At 46.7% G+C, this 15,046-nt stretch overlaps 1 protein-coding gene across 1 annotated transcript; it reads left to right on the forward strand.

The window, feature by feature from the left end:
* The first annotated feature begins 6,162 nt into the window (after window positions 1-6,162).
* On the forward strand, window positions 6,163-11,517 carry PROCR (protein C receptor). The gene is made up of 4 exons (XM_023220613.2): window positions 6,163-6,458; window positions 8,900-9,151; window positions 10,321-10,599; window positions 10,852-11,517. Exons 1-4 carry the CDS (start codon window positions 6,389-6,391, stop codon window positions 10,965-10,967), a joined length of 717 nt encoding a protein of 238 aa, XP_023076381.1. The 5' UTR covers window positions 6,163-6,388; the 3' UTR covers window positions 10,968-11,517.
* Window positions 11,518-15,046: the final 3,529 nt, after the last annotated feature.

The raw sequence follows: 15,046 nt of genomic DNA on the forward strand, positions 1-15,046 counted from the left end.
CTCCCAACACTCTTTTTATTTTCTCTGTTCCCTGGGGCTCCATACTTCCATCTTCTTTTTTTTTTTTTTTTTTTTTGAGACAGAGTCTTGCTCCGTTGCTCAGGATGTAGTGCGGTGGCAGGATCTTGGCTCACTGCAAGCTCCGCCTCCCAGGTTCAAGTGATTCTCCCACCTCAACCTCCTGAGTAGCTGGGATTACAGGTGCGCCACCATGCCCAGCTAATTTTTGTATTTTTAGTAGAGACGGAGTTTTACCATGTTGCCCAGGCTGGTCTCAAACTCCTGGCCTCAGGTGATCCATCCACCTTGGCCTCCCAGAGTGCTGGGATTACAGGCATGCCCAGTCCCATACTTTCTGAGTTCAAATCCTCACTCTGCACTTCTAAGCTGTGTGACCTTGGGCTACTTACTTACCTATTTTTCTGGGCTTTAATTTTTTCTTTTCTTTTTTTTTTTTTTTGTACAGAGGAAGCAGAGAAGGTTTCATCAGGTTATCCAGGTTAGTCTCAAACTCCTGGGCTCAAGGGATCCTTCTGCCTGGGCCTCCCAAAATGCTGGGATTACAGGCATAAGCCGCCATGCCCAGTTTTTTGGTGGTTGTTTTGTTTTGTTTGAGACAGGGTCTCTTTCTGTCACCCAAGCTGGGGTGCAGAGGCACAGACATAGCTCACTGCAGCCTTGACCTTTTGACATCCTGGGCTCAAGCCATACTCCTGCCTCAGCCTCCCGAGTAGATGCGACCACAGGTGTGTACCACCATGCCTGGCTAATTTAAAAAAAATTTTTTTTGTAGAGATGGAGTCTCATATGTTGCCATGCTGGTTACTGATTTACAGGCATGAGCCACTACACCCAGCCAGCTTTAATTTTTTTTTTGTCTGTAACATGGAAACAATGAGCATGGTCTGCCCCCAGAGAAAGTGATTAAAGGCCAAGCACATAGTATGAATTTTAAGAATGAGGCTGGGCGCGGTGGCTCAAGCCTGTAATCCCAGCACTTTGGGAGGCCGAGACGGGCGGATCACGAGGTCAGGGAATCGAGACCATCCTGGCTAACACGGTGAAACCCCGTCTCTTCTAAAAAATATGAAAAACTAGCCGGGCGAGGTGGCGGGCGCCTGTAGTCCCAGCTACTCGGGAGGCTGAGGCAGGAGAATGGCGTGAACCCGGGAGGCGGAGCTTGCAGTGAGCTGAGATCCGGCCACTGCACTCCAGCCTGGGCGACAGAGCGAGACTCCGTCTCAAAAAAAAGAATGTTTTATAACATATATATTAAACATTCAAGCATGTTGGAGGTATGTGTTCAAAAATGTATTGATGAAGATTGATCAAAATAATTTTTGAGACACTGTGTGGGGGGTTAAATTCACAAACTTTGGCACCAGAGAGAGAGAAAGTTTCAAATTATAGCTTTTGCTGTATGACCTTAGGTAAGTCACTTAACCTCTCTGAGCCTCAGTTTCTTTATTAGTAAAATGGTGATGCTAGTGAAACCCATTTTATAGGGCTAGCATAAGAATAAAGTACGACTATTTATGTAAAGAGCTGAACACTGTTCCTGGCCTGAAATAAGTGTTACCTATAATAATGGTACCATTGTCTCACTGTTCAATTTTCAGGGCTCTAGGATATGAGAGGGGTGCTTGGGAAATAGCTATTGCTGCTGCCATTTGTCCATGATGGATCTTAACCTGATTAGAAAGGCCTCGATGTGGCTGGCCCCCGGGATTACAAATCCCAGCACTTTGGAAGGCCAAGGCGGATGGATTACTTGAGGTCAGGAATTCGAGACCAGCCTGGCCAACATGATGAAACCCTATCACTACTAAAAATGCAAAAATTAGCCAGGCGTGGTGGCACCCACCTGTAAATCCCAGCTACTTGGGAGGCTGAGGCAGGAGAATTGCTTGAATCCAGGAGGCGGAGGTTGCACACTGCAGAGATCATACCGTTGCACTCCTGCCTGGGCAACAGAGCGAGACTCCATCTCAAAAAACAAAAAAGAAAGAAAGAAAGAAAAGCAAAGAAAGCCCTTGATGTTATGAGCTCTGTATAAGATAACGTGGGTGAAAGTGGACCCAGACCCTACCCACTTAGATTGAAGGCTCACAGCATTCAATTCCAAATTGGTTCAATCATACACTCTCTTACCCTCTCTTACCCATCCCAAAGTACCCTTCAAGCCTTCAAGGGAGAAAGAAGTCAAAGCAAAAATATGCACAACCTCGCTAAGAATCAGATAAATGCAAACTAAAACCAACGAGAAATGCCATTTTACACCCAACCATCTGATAATGCCAAGAGCTGGCAAGGATGTGAAGCGAGGGAATTCTCATACGCTGCAGGGAATGTAAATTGGCACAACCTTTTTGTAAAATAGTTTGGCAATATCTAGTAAAACTGAAGATGCATATACCTTATTACTCAGAAATTCCACTCTCAAGTTTGCACCTACAAAAACTCCCACATATGCACAAGGACTTGTGTATGAGAATGTTCATACCAGCACTGTTTGTAATATCAAAAAACTGGAAAAAAACTTAAATGTTCAGCAACAAGAGAATGGGTACATAAATAATAATCTATTCCCAAAATTTATTTATATATTTTTTGAGACAGGGTCTCGCTCTGTTGCCCAGGCTGGAGTGCAGTGGCATGATTATGGCTCACTGCAGTCTCAACCTCCCGGGCTCAAGCAATCCTCCTACCCCAGCCTCCTGAGTAGCTGGGACCACAGGCACACCCCATCATGCCCAGCTAATTTTATTTTATTTTTGTAGAGATGGGGGCTCTCACTATGTTGCTCAGGCTGGTCTTGAACTCCTGGGCTCAAGTGATCCACCCCCCTTGGCCTTCCAAAGTGCTGGGATTATACCTCCCCAGCCGGAATATTTTAAAGCAGTGAAAATGAATGGTCTACACATAGCCACATGAATGAATCTTATTAATATATTAAGTGAAAAAAGCAAAATGTACAGAGGAATACATACATTTTAATATCATTTATATAAAGCTTAAAATATATGAAATACCACTATCTATTGTTTAGGGATATATACATAAGTAGTATAAGTATATAGAAATATAAGGAAATGAAAAATATCAAATCTTCATTTTCATTTGAAGTGGTTACTTCAGGGGCTGTGGCAGGGAGAGAGAGATGCAACTGAGGAGGAGCCCATAGGGGGCTTCAACTATATTAGTAATATTGTATTTCTTATGCTGGGTGGTGGGGATAGGTATGTTTGAAATGTAATCCTTTAAGCATGAAATAACTCTTCAGAAATGAAATATTTCAGGCTGCACACAATGACTCAACGCTTGTAATCCCAGCACTTTGGGAGGCTGAAGTGAGCAGATCACCTGAGGTCAGGAGTTTGAGACCAACCAGGTCAACGTGGTGAAACCCCATCTCTACTAAAAATACAAAAATTAGCCAGGTGTGGTGGCAGATGCCTGTAATGCCAGCTACTCGGGAGGCTGAGGCAGGAGAATCACTTGAATCCAGGAGGCGGAGGCTGCAATGCGCCGAAATCACGCCAATGCACTACAGCCTGGGAGACAGAGCAACACTCCATCTCAAAAAAAAAAAAAAGAAAAGAAAAAGAAAAAAGAAATGTTTCATAATTTTTAATAAAAGTCAAGACAATATAAACTGGTAGTGATTTAAGTCATTCTACTTTTCCTGAGGCCCAGGGCAGGAAAACAAGGTTCCTATCCCTCTTCCAACGAGACCATTTTGATAAGCTGCAAAAAGAAAAGACTTTGATGCTATATCTTAGCCAGTTTGCAAGAGCTGAGAGGTGAGCATGGAAGCTCTTGCATATATTCAGTTCAGAGAATGGGTGCCTAGTTTATGTCCAGACTTTGTCCCAGATTTCACTATGATGTCAACTTTCCAGGGAGAAGTATATAAAATAAAAAGTTAAAATCCCCCTCAGTCCTTTACCCAATCCCATTCCCCAGAGGTAATCTCTATTGACAGTACCCCTTCGGACATTTTCCCTATGTATATACAAATACACAAATACACACAGAAAGTTAATTTTGGCCAGGTGCAGTGGCTCCTGCCTATACCAGAGGATCGCTTGAGTGCAGAAGTTCAAGACCAGCCTGGGCAACATAGCGAGACCTTGTCTCTAGTAAAAATCAAAAAAATTAGCTGGGTGTGGTGGCACAGTGGCACATACCTGTAGTCTCAGCTACTCAGGTGGCTGAGGTGGGAGAATCACTTGAGCCTGGGAGGTCAAGGCTGCAATGAGCTGTGATTGCTTCACTACACTACAGCCTGGGTGACAGAGCAAGACCCTGTCTCAAAAAAATAATAATTACATATATATATATATATATATGAGGATGAAATTATATATGTATTATTTGAACAGAAGTGAAATCTTTTCTTTTTTTTTTTTTTTTTTCAGACAGAATCTTGCTGCATCACCCAGGCTGGAGTGCAGTGGTGCAATCTCGGCTCTCTGCAACCTCCACCTCCCAGGTTCAAGCGATTCTCATGCCTCATTCTCCCAAGTAGCTGGGATTACAGGCATGCACCACCATGCCCAGCTAATTTTTGTATTTTTAGTAGAGACATTTGCCTTGTTGGCCAGGCTGGTCTCAAACTCCTGGCCTCAAGTGATCCACCCACCTCAGCCTCCCAAAGTGCTGGGATTACAGGCGTGAGCCACTATGCCCAGTCAGAAGTGAAGTTTTTTAATTAAAATTTTTATTTTATTATTATTTTATTTATTTATTTATTTTTTGAGACAGAGTCTCACTCTGTTACCCAGGCTGGAGTGCAATGGCGTGAACTCGGCTCATGGCGACCTCTATCTCCCGAGCTCAAGTGATTCTCCTGCCTCAGTCTCCCAAGTACCTGGGATTACAGGCTCACGCCATCACACCCAGCTAATTTTTTTTGTATTTTTCGTAGAGATGGCATTTCACCATGTTGGCCAGGCTGATCTCGAGCTCCTGACCTTGTGATCCGCCTGCCTCGGCCTCCCAAACTGCTGGGATTACAGGTGTGAGCCACCGTGCCTGACCAAGAAACACGTTGTTTAGTGGTTCTGTGTGTGGTTGATACATAAATGGTCCTAAACTGTTCATAATATTCTGCAACTTATTCTTGGTCATCTATGTACATCATAACTATCTCATTCAGTCATTCACTTTGCTGATATTTATTATGTGATGTGCACTCTTCCAGGGAGACTATTGCACAAGATAAACGTCCTCCTTCCTCATAGAGATTACATTCTGGTGAAACATTCAAACAATAAGCATGTAAATAAATAATATAATTTCATGTAGTACTAAGTAATATGATGAAAATAAAGTGGGGATTGGGCAGGGGAGGGTGTACTTTTTTTTAACTATTACATAGTATTCACAGTATGGATTAACATAGCTTGGGGGAGTGACTTTAAAACTTTTCTACTTGCTTCCTAGAGTAAGGAACACATTTTACACTACTATCCAGAACTCATCATAGAAGCATACACACAAAACCAAAGCACACATGTACAACTGAGCAAATATTTCATGATATAACACTTTCTCTTACTAAGGGTGATGTACTGAACTTTTGTATTCTGTTCTATTTCATTTTTTAAAAATGGTAACCATGACCTGCTAAATTGTTTTCATTGTCCACTAATAAATTATGACCTCAGTTTCAAAAATATTGCTTTAGGTAACCAATCATCTTCTGAGATTTATACAGATGGCTCATAATTCTCTCCTATTTAAAAAAAAATTGTTGCAGTGAACTGCTTTACAGTCATTTTATGACTACTTCTGAGACCAAGATCCTTGATTATGTAATTGCTATTTACTTAAAATTCTGGTAAAATGTAGCCATTATACTGGAAAACTAAATTTTAATCTTGGATCTGTCACCGCCATGATATATAAACTCTGGGCAAGTCCCTGCACCTCTGGACCTCCATTTCCCCATCAGCAACCTGCTGATCCTACACCCAGGAGTGTGCTCTAAGTTGACAGTAGATGCCCCACCCCCTGCGTCATCGCCGGCAGGACTTCTCACCAAGCCCTTCTCCCCCTTTTCCGCTCCCTGTTCCTGGTTCCTAGGAAGCAGCCCATGGAGGAGGGAAGAGGCAGGTCTGGGCAGGAGGGCGCAATGAAGGGCGGGGCAGAGGGAGGGTAGGAGGGAGGCCAGCCCCCTAGTAGGAAATGAGACACAGTAGGAATAACACTTTATAAGCCCGACACCCTCTTCCTCCTCCCATCTCCTGGCCTTCTTCCATCCTCCTCTGCCCAGACTCCACCCCTCCCAGACGGTCCTCACTTCTCTTTTCCCTAGACTGCCGCCAGTGGAGCCCCCAGCCTGCCGGAGCCAGGAACCCAGGTCCAGAGCCTCAACTTCAGGATGTTGACAACATTACTGCCGATACTGCTGCTGTCTGACTGGGCCTTTTGTAGCCAAGATGCCTCAGATGGTGAGTCGGGGGCACATGTCCTGCCTCAGGATGGTTCTGGAGAATCTCATTCTATCTGGGTACGTGGCAAGACCATAGGATAGCTTATCTCACAGCATCTGTGTCTGCAGCTGGCTAGATCGCTCTACAGGGCAGGCAGAGTCTTGGGGACTGGTTTGTGTCTCAAAGCCAAGGTGAGTTAGTACATTTAAAGCCCTTGAAAAGGAAGAGATGAAAGAGGCTAGGGGAAACAGGATGACTGGAAACATGAGAAAGAAACCAGCAGAGAGTGTAGGAGAATCAGCCTCAGGGAGAGGGGAGAAAGGGGAACTGAGGGTGATGATAGACAGGGGTACATCTAGGGGAGACAGGAAGAGGCTCAGATGAGAAGAGAAATGGAGGGAATGGGAAGACACTGGGAAAACTGATGGAAGAACTGAGGGAAGACTGGGGCAGAGAGAGGTGAGGGGAGGCTAGGGAAAATGGAAGAAGACTGGCTGCAGCTGGTGAAACTGGAGAGAAAGAGATGCTGTGCCTAATAGAACTTATGGGCGATCAGGCTGCCTGAAGCGGCCCTGTTTAAGCAGAAAAGGGAGTTATTACCCTCCCTTATAATTGCACAGGGGCCTCCTTTTCGCTCTCTCACAGTCCCCATAGCTTCAGTCTCCCCCTCAGAGAGGCAGCAAATAATAACCAGTATTCAATGGGTGCTCACTATAGTTAATACATGGATTGACCCATTTAACTCGCACAAACCCCGAAAGGTGGGTAATATTATTACTATCTCCATTTTACAGAGGAGGAAACTGGGTCACAGAGTAGTTAAGGACCATGTCTAGGGTTATCCATAAATATACTTATTCACATCCGCAGATACAAAGCACAACTTCTCAAATGCAAACACAGACAGGACCCACTCACACACACAGATTTACAACCCTGGACTCATCCAAATGTGCTCTGGCCATCAACTCTGTGACAGGCTCTTTTCTGAGTGTAGGAAGCAGAGATCACCAGGCATGGTTCCATAGCCTAGAGGCGTCCATCGTAGCCTGTGTGTGTTTGAAGACAGTCAGGTAGAATCTAGTGAGATATTCACTAATATATGGTGGTCTGGGATCACTGAAACAGACCCACTGTGTCTCATGGGGCATCAGAAAAAAATTTCCAAGGAGTGGGCAACAGAGCTGGGTCTTTTTTTTTTGAGATGGAGTCTCAGGCTGTCACCCAGGCTGGAATACAGTGGCCCAATCTCAGCTAACTGCAACCTCCACCTCCCAGGTTCAAGTGATTCTCCTGCCTCAGCCTCCTGAGTAGCTGGGACTACAGGCATATACCACCACGCCTGGCTAATATTTGTACTTTTAGTACCGATGGGGTTTCGCCATGTTGGCCAGGCTGGTCTTGAATCCCTGACCTCAAGTGATCCACCCGCCTCAGCCTCCCAAAGTGCTGAGATGACAGGCATGAGCCACTGCTCCCAGTCTCTAAGCTGGGTCTTAAATCATGAATAAACTCCACTAGGCAGAAAAAGGGAGGCAGAGCAATCCTGACATGCTATTCATGTGTCAGCCAAAGGCAGCCTGAGGAACCCCAACTAATTTGATATATAAGCAGTGGGAAGCGGCCAGAAAAGGCAGCAGAGGCCAGGTATCTAGCAGCCTTGAATGCCAGGCTAAAGACTCTGGACTTGATCCTGTGGGGAGGCAGTGTAGCAGAATGGCTAAGAGTACTGGACTTGACTGCCTACATGCAAACCTTGGCTCTGCCGCACTATCTCTGTCTCAGTTTCCCATGTAGACTGGGGTCAATAATAGTAGCTACTGCATTAAGCCATTGGGGAAAGGCACAAAGATAATAATGTATGTAAAGCCCATTGCCCAGGTTATAATAAGCACTTAATGGACATTGGCTATGATTATTTTTGATTAATGAAGAGGAGGAGGTTATGGCACTGGAAGATTTTAAGTAGGAAAAGGACATGATCTCATCCCTGGGTCAGGTGGAGGTCGGAATAGAGAACGGAGAGATGTAGAAAGGTACTACCCCCGTCCAGATGAGACGGGTGAATCCTGAATCAGGGCAGTGGAAGAGGAGACAGAGAACAGACGATGGAACTCGGATTTCATTCAGGTCAGGATTTGTTAACCATTTGTTCCGTTGGTTAACAGGAAACGGGGGGGGGGGGGGGAGAGCCGAGGGTGAAAAAGGAGGCAGAAAGGAGTGTCTCTTCCACTGCAGGCCTCAGTTTCCTCATCTGTAAAACGGAGATAATAATCCCTGTCCTGCCCTTCTGGCAGAGTTACTGTGAGCGTCAAATGGGAGAAGCGGTGGGACGGCACATTATAGTTTATGAAGGGTCGAGAAGGTGGGCGGCCAGCCTCAAGGTAGGGGGTTATTATCTTCCGCTGTCCGCCGCCCCCTCCCACGCCGGCCCAGGCTGACGCTGACTCTGCCCGCAGGCCTCCAAAGCCTTCACATGCTCCAGATCTCCTACTTCCGCGACCCCTATCACGTGTGGTACCAGGGCAACGCGTCGCTGGGGGGACACCTGACGCACGTGCTGGAAGGCCCAGGCACAAACGCCACGATCCTCCAGCTGCAGCCCTTGCAGGAGCCCGAGAGCTGGGCGCGCATGCAGAGTGGCCTGCAGTCCTACCTGCTCGAGTTCCACGGCCTCGTGCGCCTGGTGCACCAGGAGCGGACCTTGGCCTGTGAGTGGGCGCGCAGCGCGGGGGGGGGGGGGGGGCTGGGCGGGGCGGGTGGGGGCGGGGCCTGACTGGTGGGGGCGGGCTGGGGCTTGCAGGGACCGGGCCGCCACTGGAACTCGGTGGCGCCTGGGCCTTTGAAAATTGCTGGGTGGGGGCTGGAGAGAGGCAGGTGTCCCCGCTAAGAAAGCCCCGACTCGGGCGGTCGGCCTGCTGGCATAACCTCTTGGGGTAGACCCTGTTGGGGGGCCCTCACACCGTGACCCCGAAGGTCCCCTGAAAACTCCTCACCCCTCACCTCACAGTCCTCCAACTCCTTTTCTTCATAGATCCCCGTCCTTCTCTTCCCACACCCCCAGCACTTCACTCTCCACCCTCCAGCCACCTCTCCTCATACAAGCTGATGACTTCGCTCTTAGCTCCACTCATAACCCCAACTCCTCCCCCAAAGACCCCAGTTTCTTCTCTCAAAGCCCCACTCCCTCTGCGTCACAACCCCAACTCCTTCTTCTCAAAGACCCTAGTTTCTTTTTTCAAAGTACCACTCCGTCCCCCACCCGGATCATAGCCTTTAACTCCTTTCTCTCCTAGTCCCCCACCGCACCCACCTTTTTTTTTTCTTTCTGAGACAGAGTCTTGCTCTGTCGTCCAGACTGGAGTGCAGTGGCCCGATCTCGGCTCACTGCAACCTCCGCCTCCCGGGTTCAAGCGATTCTTCTGCCTCAGCCTCCCAAGTAGCTGATATTACAGGCGCTCGCCACCACGCCCGGCTAATTTTTTGTATTTTTAGTAGAGACGGGGTTTCCCCATGTTGGCCAGGCTCGTCTGGAACTCCTGACATCAGGCCATCCACCGCCCTGGCTTCCCAAAGTGCTGGGATTACAGGTGTGAGTCACTGACCCCCGCCGCCCAACCCCCATTTTTTTTTTTCTATCACCAGTTGATCAAGGCCTGACAATTCCCTTTTTTCATCATAGTCCCTGGCCCCTTCTTTCTCAGCCTGTAACAGTCTAACCACAAACCCCTCCTCATAGCCCCAGGCCCTTCTCCCTGACCTATAGACTCCCCTCTCCTCACAGCACTGACTCTCACCTTCCTATGTTCTTTTCCCCTTGCTCCTCCCACACCTGGCATCCTCTCTGCACAGTGCCCTGACCCTGACTCTGTATCCACAGTTCCTCTGACCATCCGCTGCTTCCTGGGCTGTGAGCTGCCTCCCGAGGGCTCTAGAGCCCATGTCTTCTTCGAAGTGGCCGTGAACGGGAGCTCCTTTTTGAGTTTCCGGCCGGAGACAGCCTTGTGGCAGGCAGACACCCAGGTCCCCTCCAAAGTGGTCACCTTCATCTTGCAGCAGCTCAATGCCTACAACCGCACTCGGTATGAACTGCGGGAATTCCTGGAGGACACCTGTGTGCAGTATGTGCAGAAACATATTTCCACGGAAAACATGAAAGGTATGATGGGACTGGGGTCCAGGCCTGCAAGCTGGGGAGAGGGCGGGTTCCAGACAAATGGATGGACCTGAAGAATGGATGCCTAGAGCAACAAGAGGCCCACAGCTGGGGGTTTGGGACAGAACACACTCAACTTAAGTCCGTTGGTAAACGGGTCCCTTTCCCCTGGGGCAGGAATGCTTTGGGGTTTGACTCAAATCATGGACTCCTTGGGGGTCTATTCTTCGGGCTAACTCTCTGCATGTTCTGCAGGGAGCCAAACAAGCCGCTCCTACACTTCGCTGGTCCTGGGCGTCCTGGTGGGCAGTTTCATCATTGCTGGTGTGGCTGTAGGCATCTTCCTGTGCACAGGTGGACGGCGATGTTGATTACTCTCCAGCCCCCTCAGAAGGGGCTGGGCTGATGGAGGCTGGCAAGGGAAAGTTTCAGTTCACTGTGAAGCCAGACTCCCCAACTGAAACACCAGAAGGTTTGGAGTGACAGCTCCTTTCTTCTCCCACATCTGCCCACTGAAGATTTGAGGGAGGGGAGATGGAGAGGAGAGGTGGACAAAGTACTTGGTTTGCTAAGAAACTTAAAAACGTGTATGCTTTGCTGAATTAGTCTGATAAGTGAATGTTTATCTATCTTTGTGGAAAACAGATAATGGAGTTGGGGCAGGGGGCCTATGGCCCATCCTCCAAAGACAGACAGAATCACCTGAGGCATTCAAAAGCTGTAACCAAATAAACAAATCATCCACAATCAAAATACAACATTCAATGCTTCCAGGTGTGTCAGACTTGGAATGGGATACTGGTATAATAGGGTAGAAAGAAGTAACACGAAGAAGTGGTGGAAATGTAAAATCCAAGTCATATGGCAGTGATCGATTATTAATCAATTAATAATATTAATAAATGTCTTATATTTAAAGCATTGTTATCTCCTCCACTTTGCAAAATTTTTGGAAAAGTAACCTATACCCATTTCTTCTGCTTCCTTATTTCTCACTCATTTTTTTGAGACAGAATCTTGCTCTGTTGCCCAGGCTGGAGTGCAACAGCGTGATCTCAGCTTACTGGAACCTCTGCCTCCCAGATTCAAGTAATTCTCCTGCCTCAGCCTTCCAAGCAGCTGGGATTACAGATGCATGCCACCACACCCAGCTAATTTTTGTATTTTTAGTAGAGATGGGGTTTCACCATGTTGGCCAGGCTGGTCTTGAACTCCTGACCTCGTGATCCACCCACTTCAGCCTCCCACTGTGCTGGGATTAGACGTGAGCCACCGTACCTGGCCTTCACACTCATTCTTAGACCCACTGGAATCTGACTTCTCTATAAACTGCTCTAAGATCACTAGTAACCTCTAATTGTCAAACCGTCACCCTACATGGTATCTGCAAATTTGCAGACTAGAACTCTCTTTTTACCTTAACTTCTGAGATACCATACTTCAATTTTTAAAAACTGTTCTGTCTACTTTTTTTCAATCCCTTTGACTATGTCATCTTACTTGACTCACCCTGGAAATGTTGGCTTCCTTAGAATTCCATTTTTTTCCTTTTGTTCCTGTTTGAACTATACCCTTTCTAGGTGACCTACTGACCTTCATGGCTTCAAATACTATCTACCTGTGGTTTCCATGGAGAAGCAATATAATTCTATCTTTAAGAGCATGTGTTTTGTTGGCCAGGCGCGGTGGCTCACACCTATAATCCCAACACTTTGGGAGGCCGAGACGAGAGGATCACTTGAGGTCAGGAGTTCAAGACAAGCCTGACCAACACAGTGAAACCCTATCTGTACTAAAAACACAAAAATTAGCTGAGTGTGGTGGCACATGCCCCGTAATCCCAGCTACTTGGGAGGCTGAGGCAGGAGAATCACCTGAACCTGGGAGGCAGAGGTTGCAACGAGCCCAGATAACACCACTGCACTGCAACCTGGGCAACAGAGCGAGATTCTTTTTTTTCTTTCAGAAAAAAAAAAAAGAACACGTGTTTTGTCATCAGACTTAAGTTTTACTTCTTTGAGCCAGAAATTTAACTTCTTCTAGTCTCAGTTTTTTTGTTCCCAAATGGTATTAATAAAATATACCAAAGGGTACAAGAAAAACAATACCTAATTCATACAGGCGTGAAGAGTATTAAATAAAAGTATATATGTAAAATAATATGCCAAGCGCAAGCCGGACATGGTGGCTCACACCTGCAATCCCAGCACTTTGGGAGGCCGAGGTGGGCGGATCACGAAGTCAGGAGATCAAGACCATCCTGACTAACACGGTGAAACCCTGTCTCTACTAAACAAAATACAAAAAATTAGCCTGGCATGGTGGCGGCCAGCTGTAGTCCCAGCTCCTCGGAAGGCTGAGGCAGGAGAATGGCAAGAACGTGGGAGGCGGAGCTTGCAGTGAGCTGAGAACCGGCCACTGCACTCCAGCCTGGGCGACAGAGCGAGACTCCGTCTCAAAAAAAAAAAAACCAAACACAGTGAGTAGCTCACACCTGTAATCCCAACACTTTGGGAGGCAGAAGCAGGAGGATCACTTGAGCTCAGGAGTTTGAGACCAGCCTAGACAACATAATGAGACCCTGTCTCTATAATAAAGTAGAAAAAATTAGCTGGGCATGGTGGTGTGGGCCTGTAGTTCCAGTTACTCAAGAGGCTGAGGTAAGAGGATTGCTTGAGCCCAGAAGGTTGAGGCTGCATTGAGCCATGGTCGTGCCACCACACTCCAGCCTGGCAACAGATCCAGGAAAAAAAAAAAAAAAAAAGATAGTATATGTATAGTCAGTAAATACAGCAGTGGCTTCTGATCTCCAGACCTCTTATTTGCATTGATTCTTTAAAGTCATCTCTACCTTAATGCTCTGTAGACCTTTCAGAATCAACATGTTCAAAATCAAATTTATTATCTTTCTCCCCAAATCTGCTCTCTCTACTTCTGATGTTTACTGTTCATTAATGGATAACAGAATAACCATCAAATCATGTAAGTGGAGAGACCTCAATGTTAACCTTTATTTACTCCATCTTATTTATCCCTACCTACCAAATACAGTATCTATAAAACATATTCACTCCTTTCTACCCCATTGCCTTTGTTCAAGATATCATAATTCCTCTCTTTCTTTGTGGTAAACATGAAGGTGTACCATTCAGTTCTACCTCCAAAGAAAGACTTCCTGTTGGCCAGGCACAGTGGTTCATACCTGTAATCCCAGCACTTTGGGAGGCCGAGGTGGGGGGATCACCTGAGGTCAGGAGTTGGACACCAGCCTGGCCAACATGGCGAAACCCTGTCTCTACTAAAAATACAAAAATTAGCTGGGCATGATGGTGCACGCCTGTAATCCCAGCAACTAGCAGGGGTTCAGGCAGGAGAATCGCTTGAACCCGAGAGGTGGAGGTTGCAATGAGCTGAGATCTCGCCACTGCATTCCAGCCTGGGCAACAAGAGCAAAACTCCATCTCAAATAAATAAATAAATAAATAAATAAGTAAATAAGAAAAAAAGACTTGCTGTTCAGCTCTAGGGGGAATAGCTAGCAGACAACTTCCGCCTGCTTCAGTTCTTTCAATGTCTGCCTCAGCTGTAGAGGACAGTCCTACACAAGATCATGTCCATCCCAGAGCTGCCCTCACTCGGTACCTGAGCAAGGCAGGGATATAAAGGTTCGACCATTTTGGCCAACTGCAGGACAGCTCTGAGAATAGGTTGGCTTGACAAGGGCTGGCCAGGGCTGGAAATATTCACTCCAGAGCTCCCTACCAGGGAGGCTGGGTCTTTGTCAGATCTGCATTGCAGTTTGACTTCTCTCTTAGCTCAGCCCTGCTTCTTCCCCCCGGTAAGTATCTTGCACCTCAAACTCTGTCTCAGCCTCTATTTCCAGATAACCCAACTTGTGTGTGTGTGTCTCTCTCTCTTTCAAAATTGAGAAATGTTCTCAATCTTTTGTCTGGACCATGGCAGTAGCCTCTCCTAAGAAATTGTCTCTAATTTCTCCATGTTTTAATTCATCTTCTACATTGCAATAAAAAACACAGATCTAATTGTGTCATTATTCTATTTTTGTTGTTGTTTTGTTTTGTTTGTTTTGAGACAGAGTCTCTCTCTGTCGCCCAGGCTGGAGTGCAATAGTGTGATCTCAGCTCACTGCAACCTCTACCTCCCAGGTTCAAGCAATTCTCCTGCCTCAGCCTCCTGAGTAGCTGGGATTACAGGCATGTGCCACCATGCCTGGCTAATTTTTTGTAATTTTAGTAGAGTCGGGGTTTCACCATGTTGGTCAGGCTGGTCTTAAGCTCCTGACCTCAAGTGATCCACCCACCTTGGCCTCACAAAGTGCTGGGATTACAGGCATGAGCCACCATGCCTGGACCGTTTTTTAAATTTTTCATACTTATTGAGTTAAATTCAGAATCCTCAAAATGACATTCAAGGCCTTGCACAATGTGGC

This window comes from Piliocolobus tephrosceles, chromosome 20, assembly GCF_002776525.5.
Source record: "Piliocolobus tephrosceles isolate RC106 chromosome 20, ASM277652v3, whole genome shotgun sequence".
Taxonomy (NCBI): Eukaryota; Metazoa; Chordata; class Mammalia; order Primates; family Cercopithecidae; genus Piliocolobus; species Piliocolobus tephrosceles.